This window comes from Bombina bombina, chromosome 1, assembly GCF_027579735.1.
Source record: "Bombina bombina isolate aBomBom1 chromosome 1, aBomBom1.pri, whole genome shotgun sequence".
NCBI lineage: Eukaryota > Metazoa > Chordata > Amphibia > Anura > Bombinatoridae > Bombina > Bombina bombina.
The window spans coordinates 1505151264-1505173477 of NC_069499.1; the positions used below are offsets into that span (position 1 = coordinate 1505151264).

The 22214-nt window shown below is 39.1% G+C and overlaps 1 protein-coding gene across 2 annotated transcripts in view; it reads right to left on the reverse strand.

The window, feature by feature from the left end:
* HELZ (helicase with zinc finger) overlaps window positions 1–22214 on the reverse strand; it is an 842947-nt gene that overhangs the window by 668231 nt on the left and 152502 nt on the right. For both annotated transcript variants that reach the window (XM_053707899.1, XM_053707909.1), the window contains exons 8-9: window positions 1240–1438; window positions 304–411 (exon numbers count right to left, since the gene is read on the reverse strand). In XM_053707899.1, the coding sequence (XP_053563874.1) occupies window positions 304–411; window positions 1240–1438 (307 nt within the window). The remainder of the gene's footprint in view (window positions 1–303; window positions 412–1239; window positions 1439–22214) is intronic.

Below are 22214 nucleotides of genomic sequence, written 5' to 3' on the forward strand. Positions count from 1 at the left end.
GTTTCTGCCTAGTTCAAACAAGGGATAGAAGTACACCCATCAGTCCCTAATATGGTTCTTAAACTGTATGAGAGGAAAAAGGTTTAAAATTTAAGTATACAAATTTAATTTACACCAAATTAAGAATTACTTACTGTGCACCAATTAATTGCAGGTATTTAAACTGATTATTAATAGAACTCAGTCTTTTTCATAGAAATGTGAAGATTTTCAAAAGCATTTATATTTTTAAGCAAGGGCTCGCTTTAATACCAAGGGAGTAAGATGACCTATAAAAACGAGAAAGGTAAGAGAGTCTTATACCTTACAAGTAAGAAGAAATGTCCACGTCTGATGAGACTTTTTGGTGGTAACAGTTATGGATAGTTCTGGGGTGTATTCCACTCTTACTCCATCAAGCATTTCACTGAGCTGAAACAGATAGCACATAAAATATTTACACAATGGTTCAATTCTAGACTAATCACTAATTGCACCAAGTAAACATATGTTTCAGAATTTTAACTTTTAACAGATATAAAAAATGTACTGTTGAATGTCTAGTGTATAACAAAAGCAATTAGAAGAAATAAAGTTGATGAATTGCCCTGATTTAAAGAGAAAGCAAACATCTTAATATAAAAGGTTTAGTTTGTAACTACTTTGCAATATACTTTTATTTTTCCCCTTAATGCAATTTTGCTCTCGAAATTGCGTGTTTTTAGAGGGACAAGAAATCCCATTTTTATTCTTTCATGATTCAGAGAGCATACACATTTTAAACAACTTTTCAATTTACTTCTATCATCTAATTTGCTTCATTATTTAGGTATCCTTTGTTAAAAAGCATAGCTATGTATGCTCAGCACCTGGGTGGTATTTGCCGATTGGTGGCTGCACATATAAAATGTAGTGGGTGGGATTGGCTCTTGAAAAACAATTGCAGCAAATGTTAATTTGTTTTAAAAATGTTTAGACTTGTGTGATCTGTTTTATAGCATATCATGTCTTAGAATAACAAAGTGTTTACTTTCCCTTTAAAAAATATCTATTTCTGATAAATAGAGAGCTACTGTAATACCACCTGAGCAAATGACAGCAAATATATAAATATATATGCAACAAAATGAGTGCTACCCGCTTTAGAAGAGCACAATATTACAATGGCACTAATCCTAGACAGAGAACATCCATACAGGATATTGCAGCTTTTTAAATACATGTTTTAATACATTGTTTTGCTTGTTTTTGTTTTTTTACCACTTTTTCGGGTGATAACGAATTCATCCATTTTTCTATTAATGATTCCATGTAACTTCCTGAAAACTGTGTATTTTCTTTCTGTTGCTTCAGCTTGATTAATCGGGAGGCATATCTTTTCTGCCATTCTGCCAGCTCTTCTTGGGAATGTGCAGATGTACACTGTGCTCCATACCTACAGATGCCCTGCTCTAGGAACCTGAAATAAAAAGGATGCTCATCATTCAAAACAACAAATACAAAAGTTTTGGTTAAAAAACAACAACAACATTAATTTAAAAATTTGCAGGTAATAGCAAGAGACAGTTGTTCTTTAAAACAAGGGTAGCAAACTTTGGTATATATATAAAACCGTATATATGAGAAAAGTCTGTTTATCAGTACTTCAAAAACCAGGGTGCCAATAAGATCCACTGATAATTATTATTCCATTTTCAGATCGAACCAATTAGCTAGCACTATCCAGGTGTTGAACCAAAAATGGGCCGGCTTCTATACTTACATTCCTGCTTTTTTAAATAAAGTTACAGAGAGAACGAAGAAAAATGTATTATAGGAGTAAATTAGAAAGTTGCTTAAAATTGCATGCTCTATCTGAATCATGAAAGAAAAAAAAATGGGTTTTGTGTCCCTTTAACATATGCAAATAGAACAGATAATGGAATTAAAAAGTACTGGGTAGTACACATTATGAGTAGCTAAGTAACACCACTCATAAATATTATAAAAGGGGAACCTGATATTAAAATTCTAAGTAAGAGTTAAAGGGAATAGTAAAAACCTTGACATTGTTATATAAAATGCTTAGTTATGCATAAATTAACAACTTTCAAATATACTTTCATTACTAATTTTGCCCTCTTTCATGTAATTTTGCTCTAAAAAAAAATCTAATTCTCAAAACGTAAAATGCACCCTGCTGCCTTTTCAAGGCTAACCATGCAACATATATTTCTCCAACTAGCTTCATCTGATAACTGAAAAACAATACACTTTATATTATGGTCTTTTCTTGTCTGCAGACTAAAGCCCAGATTGGCCATTCAAAATAAGACAAATGATGGATGTAGTTTTGCTATTGATAAGAATTTGCCATAATAAGTTATTAACTTAAATGGACATAAAACAAGTTGGGATAGAGGCAAAATATAATAATATGTACTTTAAATACGTTACCTTTAAATTTATACTGCAGTGCCTCGCCATTAACCCATTCTTTTTAGTTTCTGAATTGTAAAGCTCTCCCCCCACACATTCCCTTATATGGCTGTATCTATATCTATTGTTGCTTTGGTAGAATAGAAACATGCATAGGGATTATCTGCTGTTGCATGCCTAGAAGCTGTGAACTCAGTTGCAATACAATGCCTGTGTATAAACATTGATGGGGGGGTGGAGTTAGCTGCTCCAGGCAGCTTAGCTGTGCAATTCATTTTGCTTATTTTTGAAAATTATTTTAAAATACTTGACAGCAATTTTTTTTAAAAATGTATGCAAACTATTTTTAATTAATTAGCCCTTTCAGGATATGCACAGATCTATTATATTGCTCACAGTTCCAGTAATAGGTGCAATAGGTGTAATATGTATAATTTCAACAATGTTATGCCTTGTATCTTTGCATCATGTTTAACTGTACTTTATCTGTTTAGGCTGTCAGTATGGTAGGCGTTAATGCTTTTATTAATTAGCCAATCAGCAGCTTTGACACGCTTTTTAAACAAGCATTCTGTTTTCCAATATAGACTATGATTACGGCCTAATCAGTCTAGGTGATACGCCTTGTACTCTCTTTGGATGCGTCCTTGTACTATATTTTTTAAACTATATTTTTTTTTGTCTTCAATAAATTACTTTTTATCTTCAGAAGACTGCAGCTCCGCTTCTTATTTTCTTCTTTTCCTTATGCACAGATCTCAACATGTTTTATGTCCCTTTAAAAGGGAAAACCATTTTTTTCTTTTATGATATAGTTTGGGCATGTGATTTAAAAAAACATTTCAATTTACTTCTAATATTGAACTGAATTTATTATATTGGTATCCTTTGTTGAAAAAGCAGCAATGCATTACTGGAAGGTATCTGAACAGATCTCGTAACCCAATGAAGAGAGGCATTTATGTTCAGCCACCAATCCGTTGCTTGCTCCCAGTAATGCATTTCTGCTCCTGAGCCTGCCTAGGTATGCTTTTCAACTAAGGATTCCAAGAGAATGATGCAAATTAGATAAAAGAAGTAAACTGGAAAGTTGTTTTAAATTACATGCGCTGTCTGAATTATGAAGAAACATTTTTGAGATTCATGTCCCTTCAAAAAAAATAAAGTTTATACTTGGCTGATGAGTTATTCTACACCAAAACACATGGATATAACGATCAAGGAAACAAATAAATTAAAACAAATAAAATACTTTGCACATAACTGGAGGGGCAATATAGAGGTTTTTATCCAAAGGCTGGCATATACAGTATAATATTTGCTGGAACACAGACTACCTCTTCTATGGCCTGCAAGATCATTATTGTTATAATATCAACTTTGCTTTGTTCTCTTGGTATCCTTTGTTGAAGCATTGCACTACTGGAGACCTAGCAGAAAACATTAGGTGAGCCAATTACAGGAGGCCTATATGTGTAGCCACCAATCAGCAGCTAGCTCACAGTAGTGCTTTGCTGTTCCTGAGCCTGCCTAGGTATTATTTTCAATAAAGGATAGCAAGAAAACAAAGCACATTAAATAATAGAAATACATTTGAAAGTTTTTTAAAATCCCATGCTCTTTCTGGATCATAAAATAAAAATGTCAGGAGTTTTATATCCCTTCAAGAGTACCACTAATTTGGACACATGCACTCAAAAAGATTCAACACATCTTCTTTAGAACAAATCATTCTTATTTTTATCTCTATGCAGCATTTTCATTTTATTTTACTTTTATTTAAAACAGATAAAATGCCAATGTAGTGAATGTAAAGAAGCCATTTATTATTTCAATATTTGTGCGTGCGAATGTGATGCTAGTAAAAAAGGACAGTTTTCCATAAATTTGGTTTCCTATTAATGTGTTTCCCTAATGACTTGTTATACCAGTTGCAGAGTAAAAAATGTATTGGTAGTTGCTTAATTAGGTTGTTTGTTTTTTTTTTATGAAAAAGCTGTTTTTGCCAACTGAAACCACACCCTAATCAAATGGGCTGAGCTTTTAAGGTGAGCAGACAGCATTGTCTCTCTTATCCTATCTCTGTCTGTTTACACAAAAGGCCAACACTTAGGTCCCCATTCTCAAAAACCCGGGGGCATGGAGAGAAAACATCAACTGTGTGAAACGCTAGGATTTACCAGTGGAAAAAATAAAGGGGACTTTCATTCATGAAGTATAAAATTCTTAATGCGGAAAGTTCCTTTATTTGTGTGAAGCTATTTTGCTGTGAAGTGATCTTGGCCAATAGCGTGCCAGCTATCCGGCATGGCACCAGCTGGCCCGCACGGCTATTGGCTAAGAGTTGAAACATCACCTCATAGCAAAATAGCGTTCTGCCGTGGGCTGCCAGAGGAGCTCAGTGCGGCGAATGCTTCATACAAATAAAGGAGCTTTCAGCATGAAGTATTTTATACTTTATGACTGAAAGTCCCCTTTATTTGTGCCACAGGTAAATCCTAGCGTTTTTAAAAACGCTGGGATTTACCATCACTTTAATTTTCTGAACATTATATTGTAAAATAAGTGTCTCCCCTTCACATAAACCATATTAGCGAACTCCCCTTAATGAGATACACGGATCCCAAAGTAAAAAATCCCATTATTGCAGGAATTCAAATTATTTCACTCACTGTCTAATTTTAAGATAAACTCTGCAAAATCCGAGGTGTTAAACATTAACTTAAATGAACATACCCTACATAAAGTTAAAAAAAAATGACCCCTTTCACCTGGTGCCAACATACACTTCACTATCTAGGTATAGATTTGGCAAAAACAATGGAAGAAACTTTTTTTTTAAAAAAACTACGAACCGATCAAAAAAAAAAAATCATCATCAGAGACCTCTTCGTAGTTATCAAAAAGATTATCATGGTCGAGCAAAATAAAATGTCCTCAAAATGAACATATCTCCTAGATTACTGTACATTCTTCAATAACTAACAATTCCCCTACCCAAAAACTATATTCCAAGTATACAAAAAGCATTTAGGGATTTTGTCTGGAATAGAAAACCACCTAGAATCAACAATAGCATTATGCAAACCGCCCAAACTTCAAGGTAGGCTAGGAATACCCAACATAACACTTTACAGACAAGCCATCTTTTTGCAGAGAATAGTCGATTGGCATGTACAGCCACCAAAGATGGGTACACCTAGAACACTCAATCACCGATGCCCCACACTTGGGGAGCACGGAGAAACCAAAAAATATACCGATACATAACTCCCCATTGATGGCAGAAACTTACGATACATGAGAACATATCCTGTCCAAAAACACTAACATCTCATTAAAACCATCCCCTCTAACCTCACTTATAGAAAACGGACAATTTACTATAGGACACAATGCTATACTCAACTAACCAGACAAAAATTTGTAATATCTCTATTCACATGATAACATCTGGAGAAAAAAAATCTCTCTCAGTCAGACCTCTTGGACAAGGGCTATACATATTTTCACAACTGGTTCAATTACCATCGAGTACACCACTACATCTCTCAACATGAACAAAGCAGAAACATGGTTAGACCATTAACAAATTTTTAAACCTTATGAATCCGAGTACCACCACTCTCTCATACCCTCTCAATGATATAAAGAATACTAACCGTTAACCCCCCCTGGCTACATTCCACCATACCTTGAGAAATGGGAAGATGACTTGGGAATAATTATTCTATCACAAACGAGCATCTCCATTTTCCAAAACATAACAAAAACGTCTATATCATTATCCTTAGTAGAAATCAATTTAAAACTCCTACACAGATGGTACCTTACTCCCAGGAAAATCCACCGCCTATTCCACCACAGGTCAGATCATTGTTGGAGATGTGGTCAGAGGCAGCAACATGGCTCACATGTGGTGGTGGTGTAACACAATCCAAAACTTCTGGAGAATAATTATAGCAGAAATAGAAACAATAATAGAGACTCAGTTCTGCTTAGACCCATTGGTATGGTTGCTATGTAATCCTCCTAAAATTAAACACAAACCCTATAAAAAACTATTTTGTGTTATGAAGAAAATACTTAATAGCAAAAAACTGGAAAAGCAAAGAATAGTAAATCGTATCTATTCTTGTGGAATTGACGTATAAAGGGTAACTACAAATACTAACACTAAAACGAATACGAGTAGTTAATCTAGGATTAAACCACGGTAGTGATACAAAGTCCTTCGACATACCGCATTACTAATTCTTGAACAATTTACCATGCAGCTTTTTCTCATTCTCCTTTTTCTTTTCTCGCACATCTTTTTCTTCTCCTCTCTTTTTCTTATCTTCCTCACAAATCCAAAGCTACATACATGGCATAGATAAAACATAATTTATGTAAGAATTTACCTGATAAATTCATTTCTTTCATATTGGCAAGAGTCCATGAGCTAGTGACGTATGGGATATACAATCCTACCAGGAGGGGCAAAGTTTCCCAAACCTCAAAATGCCTATAAATACACCCCTCACCACACCCACAATTCAGTTTAACGAATAGCCAAGTAGTGGGGTGATAAAGAAAGGAGTAAAAAAGCATCAACAAAGGAATTGGAATAATTGTGCTTTATACAAAAAAATCATAACCACCAAAAAAAGGGTGGGCCTCATGGACTCTTGCCAATATGAAAGTAATTAATTTATCAGGTAAATTCTTACATAAATTAGGTTTTCTTTCATGTAATTGGCAAGAGTCCATGAGCTAGTGAAGTATGGGATAGCAAATACCCAAGATGTGGTACTCCACGCAAGAGTCACTAGAGAGGGAGGGATAAAAAAATAAAGAGAGCCAATTCCGATGAAAAAAATTAATCCACAACCCAAATCATAAATTTTAATCTTATAAAGAAAAAGAAAAGAACTGAAATTATAAGCAGAAGAATCAAACTGAAACAGCTGCCTGAAGTACTTTTCTACCAAAAACTGCTTCTGAAGAAGAAAAAACATCAAACTGGTAGAATTTAGTAAATGTATGCAAAGAAGACCAAGTTGCTGCTTTGCAAATCTGATCATCTGAAGCTTCATTCTTAAAAGCCCAGGAAGTGGAAACAGACCTAGTAGAATGAGCCGTAATCCTCTGAGGCGGGGATTTACCCGACTCCAAATAAGCGTGATGAATCAAAAACTTTAAACCACGAAGCCAAGGAAACAGCAGAAGCCTTCTGACCTTTCCTAGAACTAGAAAAGATAACAAATAGACTAGAAGTCTTTCTGAAATCTTTAGTAGATTCAACATAATATTTCAAAGCTCTCACCGCATCCAAAGAATGTAAGGATCTTTCCAAAGAATTCTTAGGACATAAAGAAGGGACAATTTCTCTACTAATATTGTTGGAATTCACAACTTTAGGTAAGAATTTAAATGAAGTCCGCAAAACCGCCTTATCCTGATGAAAAATCAGAAAAGGAGACTCACAAGAAAGAGCAGGTAATTCAGAAACTCTTCTAGCAGAAGAAATGGCCAAAAGAAACAATACTTTCCAAGAAAGCAATTTAAATGTCCAAAGAATGCATAGGCTCAAACGGAGGAGCCTGTAAAGCCTTTAAAACCAAATTAAGACTCAAGGGAGGAGAGATTGACTTAATGACAGGCTTGATACGGATCAACTCCTGTACAAAACAATGAATATCAGGAAGTTTAGCAATTTTTCTGTGGAATAAGACAGAAAGAGCAGAAATTTGTCCTTTCAAATAACTTGCAGAAAAACCCTTATCCAAACCATCCTGAAGAAACTGTAAAATTCTAGGAATTCTAAAAGAATGACAAGTGAATTTATGAGAAGAACACCATGAAATGTAGGTCTTCCAAACTCGATAATAAATTTTTCTAGAAACAGATTTACGAGCCTGCAAAATAGTTTTAATCACTGAGTCAGAGAAACCTCTATGACTAAGCACTAAGCGTTCTATATCCATACCTTCAAATTTAATGATTTGAGATCCTGATGGAAAAACGGACCTTGAGATAGAAGGTCTGGCCTTAACGGAAGTGGCCAAAGTTGGCAACTGGACATCCGGACAAGATCCGCATACCAAAACCTGTGTGGCCATGCTGGAGCCACCAGCAGCACAAACGATTGCTCCATGATGATTTTGGAAATCACTCTTGGAAGAAGAACTAGAGGCGGAAAAATATAGGCAGGTTGATAACTCCAAGGAAGTGTCAATGCATCCACTGCCTCCGCCTGAGGATCCCTGGACCTGGACAGGTACCTGGGAAGTTTCTTGTTTAGATGAGAAGCCATAAGATCTATTTCCGGAAGCCCCCACATCTGAACAATATGAAAAAACACATCTGGGTGAAGAGACCACTCTCCCGGATGTAAAGTCTGACGACTGAGATAATCCGCTTCCCAATTGTCTATACCTGGGATATGGACCGCATAAATTAGACAGGAGCTGGATTCCGCCCAGGCAAGTATCCGATATACTTCTTTCATAGCTTGGGGACTGAGTCCCACCCTGATGATTGACATATGCCACAGTTGTGATATTGTCTGTCTGAAAACAAAATGAACGATTCTCTTTTCAAGAGAGGCCAAATCTGAAGAGCCCTGAAAATAGCACAGAGTTCCAAAATATTGATTGGTAATCTCGCCTCTTGAGATTTCCAAACCCGTTGTGCTGTTAGAGATCCCCAGACAGCTCCCCAACCTGAAAGACTCGCATCTGTTGTGATCACGGTCCAGGTTGGACGAACAAAAGAGGCCCCTTGAACTATACAATGGTGATCTAACCACCAAATCAGAGATAGTCGAACATTGGGATTTAAGGATATTAATTGTGATATCCTTGTATAATCCCTGCACCATTGGTTCAGCATACAAAGCTGAAGAGGTCTCATTTGAAAACGAGCAAATGGGATCGCATCCGACGCTGCAGTCATGAGACCTAAAACCTCCATGCACATAGCTACTGAATGGAATGACTGAGACTGAACGTTCCGACAGGCTGCAACCAACTTCAAACATCTCTTGTCTGTTAGAGACAAAGTCATGGATACTGAATCTATCTGGAAACCTAAAAAGGTTACCCTTGTCTGAGGAATCAAATACATTTTTGGTAAATTGATCCTCCAACCATGTTTTTGAAGAAACAACACTAGTTGATACGCGTGAGATTCTGCAGAACGTAAATACTGAGAAAGTACCAAGATATCGTCCAAATAAGTAAACACCGCAATACCCCGCTCTCTACAGAGAGAAGGGCACCAAGAACCTTTGAAAAGATCCTTGAAGCTGTCGCTAGGCCAAAAGTAAGAGCAACAAATTGGTAATGCTTGTCTAGAAAAGAGAATCTCAGGAACTGATAGTGATCTGGATGAATCGGAATATGAAGATATGCATCCTGTAAGTCTATTGTGGACATATAATGCCCTTGCTGAACAAAAGGCAGAATAGTCCTCTTATAGTCATAGTCACCATTTTGAATGTTGGTATTCTTACATAACGATTCAAGATTTTTAGGTCCAGAACTGGTCTGAATGAATTTTCTTTCTTTAGGACAATGAACAGATTTGAATAAAACCCCAGACCCTGTTCCTGAAAAGGAACCAGCACGATTACCCCAGAAGACTCCAGGTCTGAAACACACTTCAGGAAAGCCTGTGCTTTCTCATGGATCACTGGAATGTGTGAGAGAAAGAAACTTCTCACAGGCGGTCTTTACTCTGAAACCTATTCTGTACCCCAGAGAGACAATGTTCTGAATCCAATGATTTTGGATTGAATTTATCCAAACATCCTTGAAAAAGGCTTCCAATTGGAAACAGATTCCTTAGGGGAAGGATTAGGTTTCTGTTCCTTATTCTGTCGAAAGGAACAAAAACGGTTAGAAGCTTTAAATTTACCCTTAGATTTTTTATCCTGAGGTAAAAAAGCCCCCTTCCCCCCAATAACAGTTGAAATTATAGAATCCAACCAAGAACCAAATAATTTATTACCATGGAAAGAAAGAGATAGCAACGTCGATTTAGAAGTCATATCGGCAATCCAAGATTTAAGCCATTACGCTCCTCTAGCTAAAATAGCTAAAGACATATATCTAACATCAATTCTGATGATATCAAAAATGGCATTACAAACAAAATTATTAGCATGTTGAATTAACTTAACAATGCTATACATATTATGGTCTGATACTTGTTGCGCTAAAGTTTCCAACCAAAAAGTTGAAGCAGCTGCAACATCAGCCAAAGAAATAGCAGTCCTAAGAAGATGACCTGAACATAAATAAGCCGCCTTTAGATAAGATTCAAGTTTCCTATCTAAAGGATCTTTAAAAGAAGTACTGTCTTCCGTAGGAATAGTAGTACGCTTAGCAAGAGTAGAGATGGCCCCATCAACTTTGGGGAACTATTCCCAAAACTCTAATCTATCAGTAGGCAAAGGATACAATTTTTTAAACCTTGAAGAAGGAGTAAAAGAAGTACCCAGTCTATTCTATTCCTTTGAAATCATATCTGAAATAGCATCAGGAACTGGAAAAACCTCTGGAACAACAACATGAGGTTTATAAACCGAATTTAAACGTTTACTAGTTTTAGTATAAAGAGGACTAGACTCCTCTATATCTAATGCAATCAACACTTCCTTTAATAAAGAACAAATATACTCCATTTTAAATAAATACGAAGATTTGTCAGTGTCAATATCTGAAGCAGGATCCTCTGAATCAGACAGATCCTCATCAGAGATAGATAAATCAGTATGTTGTCGGTCATTTGAAAATTCATCAACTGTATGAGAAGTTTTAAAAGACCTTTTACGTTTATTAGAAGGCGGAATGGCAGACAAAGCCTTCTGAATGGAATCAGAAATAAATTCTCTCAAATTGACAGGAATATCCTGAACATTAGATGTTGATGGACCAGCAACAGGTAATGCAACACTTTATGACAACTATTACAAACCACAGCCGGAGGAAAAGTTACTACAAGTTTACAACAAATGCACTTAGCTTTGGTAGAACCAATATCAGGCAGCAGGATTCCAGTAGTAGATTCTGAAACAGGATCAGATTGAGACATCATGCAATATGTAAGAGAAAAAAAACAACATACAAAGCAAAATTATCTATTTCCTTATATGACAGGTTCAGGAATTGGAAAGAAATGCAACAAAATAGGCCCCTAGCATAGAAAAAAGGACCAGAGGCAAAAAGAAAAGAAGTCTTAAATAATGACAAACAGTTTGGTGCCAAGTATGACGCCCACAAATGAAACTATTTTTTGGCGCCAAAAACGTCCGCAACAAACATGAGCATCATAGATGACGCAACCTCGTGAAAAGACTCTGCACCAACTAAGACGCCGGAAATGACTATTTTGCATAAACAAACCTAATTCTCGCGCCAAAAAAGTCTTGCGCCAAGAATGACGCAATAAATTATAGCATTTTGTGCTCACGCGAGCCTAATACAACCCGCAATTTAGAAAAAAGAATCAATTTGAAAACCTCAGGTAATTTTTTTTTTTTTAAATGCATTTCCCAAATATGAAACTGACAGTCTGCAAAAAAGGAAATATTTATTTGCCATGATTCAGGTTTATCAGTATAAGTATAAACATATATTTAGAACTTTATATATAAAGTGTCAAACCATAGCTGAGAGTGTCTTAAATAAATTAAACATACTTACCAAAAGACACTCATCCACATATAGCAGATAGCCAAACCAGTACTGAAACGAGAATCAGTAGAGGTAATGGAATATGAGAGTATATCGTCGATCTGAAAAGGGAGGTAGGAGATGAACCTCTACGACCGATAACAGAGAACCTATTAAATAGATCCCCGTTAGGATGACCATTGCATTCAATAGGTGATACTCCTTTCACATCCCTCTGACATTTACTGTACTCCGAGAGGAACCGGGCTTCAAAAAAATGCTAAGAAGCGCATATCAACGTAGAAATCTAGCACAAACTTACTTCACCACCTCCATAGGAGGCAAAGTTTGTAATACTGAATTGTGGGTGTGGTGAGGGGTGTATTTATAGGCATTTTGAAGTTTGGGAAACGTTGCCCCTCCTGGTAGGATTGTATATCCCATACGTCACTAGCTCATGGACTCTTGCCAATTACATGAAAGAAAATAATGTTTTTCTGTTTTTTCTATAAATACTTTTGTTATTATAATTACTATGTAAAGTACAACTGACAATTTTATCTAAACTCGAGGGAGCTGCGTCTCCCATATTGTATTATGCAATCTCTTTCAATAAAGTCAGTAATATAAAAAAAAAAATTTAGAAAAAAAGTGTGTAAGGAGAACCAGGTAGCCGCCTTACAAAACTGATCCATAGAGGCTTCATTTTTAAAAGCCCAGGAGGAAGCCACTGCTATAGTAAAATGAGCCTCTCAGGAGGCTTCTGTCCCGCTGTCTCGTAAGCTAAGCAGATGATACTCCTCAACCAGAAAGATAGGGAAGTCGTCGTAGCCTTCTGCCCCCTACGCTTCCCCGAATAGATGACAAAGAGGAAGATTGCATTAACTCCTTAGTAGCCTGAAGATAAAACTTAAAGGCACAAACCACATCTAGATTATGAAGCAAACGAGACCATTCCCCTGGGTTAAAGAATTGCCTACTGAGGAAGTCCGCTTCCCAGTTGTCCACACCCGGAATGTGGATCGCTGACAGCGTACATCGGAGAGTCTCCGCAGACTCTAGTATCTGAGATACTTCTCTCATCGCCAAGAGACTTCTCGTTTCCCCCGATGGTTGATGTAGGCAACCGAGGTTCTATTTAGAAAAATATATAAGTACTGTGCTGGCCAAAAAATATATAGATATCAAACCCTTCTAAAAACACACCTTCCTCCAAAGTGCGTTATATAATTAGAGAACAAATTGAATTTAGTATTTAGAGGGCGCTAGGAGAAGCTAAAGATATCTCAATATGTGACCTTAAATTGGTGTTAAAGAGGATTAGCCTTAATTAGACTGGGATTGTCTGTACGTGTATTTATATAGACTAAACCACAAATACAATACCTAAGGATTTCTAAATTAGTGACTATAGATTAGTGTGAATATAGATTAGTCTTAATTATACTGGATATGTTTATATGCAATATAATAAAAATATACCCCAAGCAGAGCAGGCAAAGAGTATTACAAATTGATTTACAGAGATACTATAGTATTTAATATAAATTCACAGTAGCAAAATTTGGGACGTCTCCCATACATATATATAGGACCACTCCTAAAAAATAACATAAAATTATAAAAACAAATCTCAAATTACAATAAAAAGGAAATTTATGCTTACCTGATAAATGTATTTCTTCTACGATATGACGAGTCCACGGATTTCATCCTTACTTGTGGGATATTAACCTCCTGCTAACTGGAAGTGGCAAAGAGCACCACAGCAGAGCTGTATATATAGCTCCTCCCTTCCCTCCACCCCCAGTCATTCGACCGAAGTTAGAAAGAGAAAGGAGAAGCCAAAGGTGCAGAGGTGACTGAAGTTTAACAAAAATATAATATATACCCGTCTTAAAAATGACAGGGAGGGCCGTGGACTCGTCATATCGTAGAAGAAATAAATGTATCAGGTAAGCATAAATTTCCATTTCTTCTACAAGATATGACGAGTCCATGGATTTCATCCTTACTTGTGGGATACAATACCAAAGCTACAGGACACGGATGAAAGGGAGGGACAAGACAGGAACCTAAACGGAAGGCACCACTGCTTGAAGAACCTTTCTCCCAAAAACAGCCTCAGAAGAAGCAAAAGTATCAAATTTGGAAAAAAAGTGTGAAGAGACGACCAAGTTGCAGCCTTGCAAATCTGTTCAACAGAAGCATTGTTTTTAAATGCCCATGAGGAAGCCACAGCCCTAGTAGAATGAGCCATAATTCTTTCAGGAGGCTGCTGTCCAGCAGTCTCATACGCCAGACAGATGATACTCTTCAGCCAAAAAGAAAGAGGTAGTCATAGCTTTCTGACCCCTACGCTTTTCAGAAAAAACAATGAACAATGTAGATGATTGATGGAAATCAGTCGCCTGCAAGTAAAACTTCAGGGCACGGACAACGTCCAAGTTATGCAACATACGCTCCTTCTTAGAAGAAGGAAGGGTTAACATAATGAAGGAACAACAATTTCCTGATTAATATTCTTATTAGAAACAACCTTAGGCAGAAAACCAGGTTTGGTACGTAAAACCACCTTATCAGAATGGAAGGTATGATAAGGCGAATCACAATGTAATGCTGAAAGCTCAGAAACTCTACGAGCAGAAGAAATAGCAACCAAATACAAAACTGTACAAGATAATAACTTAATATCTATGGAATGCATGGGTTCAAACGGAACCCCTTGAAGAACATTAAGAACTAAATTCAAACTCCAAGGTGTAGCAATTGGTCTAAACACAGGCTTAATTCTCGTTAGAGCCTGACAAAAAGACTGAACGTCTGGAACATCTGCCAAACGTTTGTGTAGCAAAATCGATGAAGCAGAGATTTGTCCTTTTAAAGAACTTGCTGGTAACCCTTTCTCCAATCCTTCTTGGAGAAAGGACAGAATTCTGGGAATCTTAATTCTACTCCATGAGTAGCCTTTGGATTCACACCAAAAAAGATATTTACGCCATATCTTATGAAAGATCTTTCTAGTGACAGGCTTACGTGCCTGAATCAAAGTATCAATTACCAAATCAGAGAACCCCCGCTTGGATAAAATCAAGCGTTCAATCTCCAAGCAGTCAGTTGCAGACAAACTAGATTTGGGTGATGGAAGGGTCCCTGAATGAGAAGGTCCTGCCTCACTGGAAGCTTCCACGGTGGCAGAGAGGACAAGTCCACTAGATCGGCATACCAAGTCCTGCGAGACCAAAGCAGGCGCGATTAGAATTACTGAAGCCCTCTCCTGTTTGATCCGGGCAATCACCCGAGGCAGGAGAGCAAACGGCGGAAACACATAAGCTAGGCTGAACGACCAAGGCACTGCCAAGGTATCTATCAGTTCGGCCTGAGGATCCCTTGACCTGGATACGTATCTTGGAAGCTTGGCATTCTGACGAGACGCCATCAGATCCAACTCCGGTCTGCCCCATCTGAGGATCAGAGTGGCAAAGACCTCCGGATGGAGTTCCCACTCCCCCGGATGAAACGTCTGTCTGTTTAAAAAGTCTTGCTTCCCAGTTGTCCACTCCTGGGATGTAGATTGCTGACAGATAACAAGAGTGAGCCTCCGCCCACCGAATTATCTTTTTTGGGAACCACGAAAAGATTTGAGTAAAACCCCCGTCCCTGTTCTAACCTAGAAACGGGACAAATTACTCCCTAAGTAGAGAGGTCTTTTACACAGCGTAAGAACGCCTCTCTTTTTTTCTGGACTGCAGACAATCGTGAAAGAAGGAATCTCCCCCTTGGGAGAGAACTTTTGAACTCCAGCTTATACCCTTGGGACACAATCTCCAGTGTCGAAGGATCCTGAACATCTCGTACCCAAGCCTGGGCAAAGAAAGAGTCTGCCCCCTACTAGATCCGGTCCCGGATCGGGGGCCGCCCCTTCATGCTGTCTTGGTAGCAGCAGCGGGCTTCTTGGATTGTTTACCCTTGTTCCAAGACTGGTTGGGTCTCCAGACAGATTTGGCCTGAGCAAAACTCCCTTCCTGCTTGGCGGAGGAAGAGGGAGGAGAGGGGACTCCTCTAAAGTTCCGAAAGGAGCGAAAATTATTTTGTTTACTCCACAGTTTAGTTGTTTTATCCTGAGGTAGAAGATGGCCCTTACCTCCCGTAATGTCAGAAATGATTTCTTTCAAGTCAGGCCCAAATAGGGTCTTTCCTTTGAAAGGAATAGCCAAAAGCTTTGACTTAGATGACACGTCGGCCGACCAAGATTTTAACCATAACGCTCTACGCGCTAAAATGGCAAATCCGGCATTCTTAGCCGCCAATTTGGCAATCTGAAAGGCGGTATCTGTAATAAAAGAATTAGCCAGCTTAAGAGCCTTAATTCTGTCTAGAATCTCCTCTAAAGGAGTCTCAGTTTTGAGGGACTCTTCCAAGGCCTCAAACCAGAAGGCCGCCACAGTGGTAACTGGCACAATGCAGGCCGTTGGCTGTAAGAGGAAACCTTGATGAATAAACATTTTCTTTAGAAGACCCTCCAATTTCTTATCCATAGGGTCTTTAAAAGCACAGCTGTCCTCAATAGGAATAGTTGTATGCTTAGCCAGGGTAGATATAGCACCATCCACCTTAGGGACTCTTTGCCAAGAGTCCCGAACAGTGTCAGCTATACTTAACATCTTTTTGAAATTAGGAGAGGGTGAAAACGGAATACCTGGTCTGTCCCATTCCCTCTTAATAATCTCCGAGATTCTCTTAGGAACCGGAAAGACGTCAGTGTAAGCAGGTACCTCTAAGTATTTGTCCATCTTACACAATTTCTCTGGTGGGACCACAATAGGATCACAGTCATCCAGAGTAGCTAAATCCTCCCTAAGTAATAGACGGAGGTGCTCAAGCTTAAATTTAAAGGACATGACGTCCGAGTCCGTCTGAGGTAAAGCACTTCCCGAATCGGAAAGTTCCCCCTCAGACAGAAGTTCCCTGACCCCAATTCAGATCCGTGTGAGGGTACATCGGAAATGGCTAACGTCACATCAGAAGGCTCAGCATTCAAATTTACCCTGTAACACTGGCAACTTAGATAAAACCTCTGTAAGGGTAGTTGACATAACTGCAGCCATATCCTGCAGAGTAAATTAATCAGACGCTGTTGAAGAACCAGGCGTCGCTTGGGTGGGCATTAAAGGTTGTGACGCTTGGGGAGAAGTTAGCGGTATACCTTGATTCTCCTCAGACTGAGAATCATCTTTAGAAAAAAATGTTGCTTTACATTGTAAGGCCCTCTCAGTACACGAGGGGCAAAAAGTAAGAGGGGGTTCCACAGTGGCATCTAAACACATAAAGCAAGGAGTTTCCTCCTCAGTGTCAGACATGTTAAAGGGATAGTAAACCCAAATTTTTTTTTTAACTTATTAAATACTTGTTAAAATAATAAATACATTTGCTATTGGTACCTTTGTAAAATATTCTCTTTTTTTTGTAATTTCAATTTGAAACTTAGTACTGCGCCAAACCCATTTTTTCTAAACCTTATATGGGGCCTGTTATGATGTTCTACCTAGGTAGAAACATCATGGTGGCCAGCATGCGCATTAAAACTATTTATAAGCAACGCATGCGCAGACTCGCCCCCCAGTCTCCAGCAGTCTACTGACAGAAGCACAAGTTCTTTTACACCGGCATCAAGACAGTCACACACAGAGTGCAAATCATCTCTTGCAAATGAGGGGAAGAGACATTTAGGAGAGCAGCTTGTATATTAGAATTCTTCACTGCCTGTGATGAAGTCCATCTGTGTTTTAGACGCTGAATACGGCAGTGAGTTTGAGAGCTATGTTTATTTAACTGTCAGGCTCATCTCACCCCCTCCCTCTGGCTGTGTTTGCTTTCATGTGGAAACTGAGCTCTCACCGTCATTAATCAAGTAAACACAGCCAGAGGGAAGGGGTGAGATGAGCCCGACAGTTAAATTAACATAGCTCTCAAACTCACAGCCGCATTCAACGTCTAAAACACGGATGGACTTCATCACAGGCAGTGAAGAATTCTAGGATACACGCTTCTCTCCTCAGCTTGTAAAGTCTTGCAGCACACTGAGCACAGCTCCTACTAAAGCGTGGGTAATAGAGAACCTGTTTATATTGTTCCCTGTCTCCGCTGTTGCCGGTGTGAAGCTGCCCCTTCAACCAATAGGATGACTAAGCTGTGAACAGCTGTGCTTTAACCTCAGTACTGCGCATGCAATGCTGACTAAATGTATTATTTAAATTAAGGGGCCCAGCCGCTTTGCCATCGGATGGGGTGCGTATGGTGGTTTATATGAGCCATGCCTCATTTTAAGGGCTGTCATTACCACACATTTCATGACAATTTAACCTTTAAAATTAAAGGTATGTGAAAGCTTAATTTAATAAAGAAAACTATTTTAATTTATTACATTGATCATAGTAATTATAATAATATAGTTTAATAACTTTCACATGGGAATCAATTTCTAACCCTTTAAACAAGCTAGCAATACTATTAATAGTCGTACTTGCTTAAATATTGATCTCTGAATTAAATTAAATGAGAAAAAAATTAATGCCAAAAAAACTGTACTGCGCCTTTAAATTTTAAAGGCGCAACTATTATTTTTTTTTTTTTTAAACTGCAAAAAACGTCTTTTGACCAGAAAAAAAACTTTTTTAAGTGCCCAAGTACTCTTAATATTGCATCCACTTGCCGATATATGCAAAATGCTAAATAACAGAATTTATGTTTACCTGATAAATTGCTTTCTCCAACGGTGTGTCCGGTCCACGGCGTCATCCTTACTTGTGGGATATTCTCTTCCCCAACAGGAAATGGCAAAGAGCCCAGCAAAGCTGGTCACATGATCCCTCCTAGGCTCCGCCTTCCCCAGTCATTCGACCGACGTAAAGGAGGAATATTTGCATAGGAGAAATCATATGATACCGTGGTGACTGTAGATAAAGAAAATAAATCATCAGACCTGATTAAAAAACCAGGGCGGGCCGTGGACCGGACACACCGTTGGAGAAAGCAATTTATCAGGTAAACATAAATTCTGTTTTCTCCAACATAGGTGTGTCCGGTCCACGGCGTCATCCTTACTTGTGGGAACCAATACCAAAGCTTTAGGACACGGATGAAGGGAGGGAGCAAATCAGGTCACCTAGATGGAAGGCACCACGGTTTGCAAAACCTTTCTCCCAAAAATAGCCTCAGAAGAAGCAAAAGTATCAAATTTGTAAAATTTGGTAAAAGTGTGCAGTGAAGACCAAGTCGCTGCCTTACATATCTGATCAACAGAAGCCTTGTTCTTAAAGGCCCATGTGGAAGCCACGGCCCTAGTGGAATGAGCTGTGATTCTTTCAGGAGGCTGCCGTCCGGCAGTCTCATAAGCCAATCTGATGATGCTTTTAAGCCAAAAAGATAGAGAGGTAGAAGTTGCTTTTTGACCTCTCCTTTTACCAGAATAAACAACAAACAAGGAAGATGTTTGTCTGAAATCCTTTGTAGTATCTAAATAGAATTTTAGAGCACGCACTACATCCAAATTGTGCAACAAACGTTCCTTCTTTGAAACTGGATTCGGACACAAAGAAGGCACGACTATCTCCTGGTTAATGTTTTTGTTAGAAACAACTTTCGGAAGAAAACCAGGTTTAGTACGCAAAACCACCTTATCTGCATGGAACACCAGATAAGGAGGAGAACACTGCAGAGCAGATAACTCTGAAACTCTTCTAGCAGAAGAAATTGCAACCAAAAACAAAACTTTCCAAGATAATAACTTGATATCAACGGAATGTAGGGGCTCAAACGGAACCCCCTGAAGAACTGAAAGAACTAAATTGAGACTCCAAGGGGGAGTCAAAGGTTTGTAAACAGGCTTGATTCTAACCAGAGCCTGAACAAAAGCCTGAACATCTGGCACAGCCGCCAGCTTTTTGTGAAGTAAAACAGATAAAGCAGAAATCTGTCCCTTCAAAGAACTTGCAGATAATCCTTTCTCCAAACCTTCTTGAAGAAAGGATAGAATCTTAGGAATTTTTATCTTGTTCCATGGTAATCCTTTAGATTCACACCAACAGATATATTTTTTCCATATTTTATGGTAGATTTTTCTAGTTACAGGCTTCCTGGCCTGAACAAGAGTATCAATGACAGAATCTGAGAACCCTCGCTTTGATCAAATAAAGCGTTCAATCTCCAAGCAGTCAGTTGGAGTGAAACCAGATTCGGATGTTTGAACGCACCTTGAACAAGAAGGTCCTGTCTCAAAGGTAGCTTCCATGGTGGAGCCGATGACATATTCACCAGGTCTGCATACCAAGTCCTGCGTGGCCACGCAGGAGCTATCAAGATCACAGATGCCCTCTCCTGATTGATCCTGGCTACCAGCCTGGGGATGAGAGGAAACGGTGGGAATACATACGCTAGGTTGAAGGTCCAAGGTGCTACTAGTGCATCTACTAGAGTCGCCTTGGGATCCCTGGATCTGGACCCGTAGCAAGGAACCTTGAAGTTCTGACGAGAGGCCATCAGATCCATGTCTGGAATGCCCCACAATTGAGTTATTTGGGCAAAGATTTCCGGATGGAGTTCCCACTCCCCCGGATGAAATGTCTGACGACTCAGAAAATCCGCTTCCCAATTTTCCACGCCTGGGATGTGGATTGCAGACAAGTGGCAGGAGTGAGTCTCCGCCCATTGAATGATTTTGGTCACTTCTTCCATCGCCAGGGAACTCCTTGTTCCCCCCTGATGGTTGATATACGCAACAGTCGTCATGTTGTCTGATTGAAACCGTACGAATTTGGCCTTTGCTAGCTGAGGCCAAGCCTTGAGAGCATTGAATATCGCTCTCAGTTCCAGAATGTTTATCGGGAGAAGAGATTCTTCCCGAGACCAAAGACCCTGAGCTTTCAGGGGTTCCCAGACCGCGCCCCAGCCTACCAGACTGGCGTCGGTCGTGACAATGACCCACTCTGGTCTGCGGAAGCTCATCCCCTGTGACAGGTTGTCCAGGGTTAGCCACCAACGGAGTGAATCTCTGGTCCTCTGATCTACTTGTATCGTCGGAGACAAGTCTGTATAATCCCCATTCCACTGACTGAGCATGCACAGTTGTAATGGTCTCAGATGAATTCGCGCAAAAGGAACTATGTCCATTGCCGCGACCATCAAACCTATTACTTCCATGCACTGTGCTATGGAAGGAAGAAGAACAGAATGAAGTACTTGACAAGAGCTTAGAAGTTTTGATTTTCTGGCTTCTGTCAGAAAAATCCTCATTTCTAAGGAGTCTATTATTGTTCCCAAGAAGGGAACTCTTGTTGACGGAGAAAGAGAACTTTTTTCTACGTTCACTTTCCACCCGTGAGATCTGAGAAAGGCCAGGACAATGTCCGTATGAGCCTTTGCTTGTGGTAGGGACGACGCTTGAATCAGTATGTCGTCCAAGTAAGGTACTACTGCAATGCCCCTTGGTCGTAGCACCGCTAGAAGGGACCCTAGTACCTTTGTGAAAATTCTTGGAGCAGTGGCTAATCCGAATGGAAGTGCCACAAACTGGTAATGCTTGTCCAGAAAGGCGAACCTTAGGAACCGATGATGTTCCTTGTTGATAGGAATATGTAGATACGCATCCTTTAAATCCACCGTGGTCATGAATTGACCTTCCTGGATGGAAGGAAGAATTGTCCGAATGGTTTCCATTTTGAACGATGGAACCTTGAGAAACTTGTTTAGGATCTTGAGATCTAAGATTGGTCTGAATGTTCCCTCTTTTTTGGGAACTATGAACAGATTGGAGTAGAATCCCATCCCTTGTTCTCCTAATGGAACAGGATGAATCACTCCCATTTTTAACAGGTCTTCTACACAATGTAAGAATGCCTGTCTTTTTATGTGGTCTGAAGACAATTGAGACCTGTGGAACCTCCCCCTTGGGGGAAGCTCCTTGAATTCCAGAAGATAACCTTGGGAGACTATTTCTAGCGCCCAAGGATCCGGAACATCTCTTGCCCAAGCCTGAGCGAAGAGAGAAAGTCTGCCCCCCACCAGATCCGGTCCCGGATCGGGGGCCAACATCTCATGCTGTCTTGGTAGCAGTGGCAGGTTTCTTGGCCTGCTTACCTTTGTTCCAGCCTTGCATTG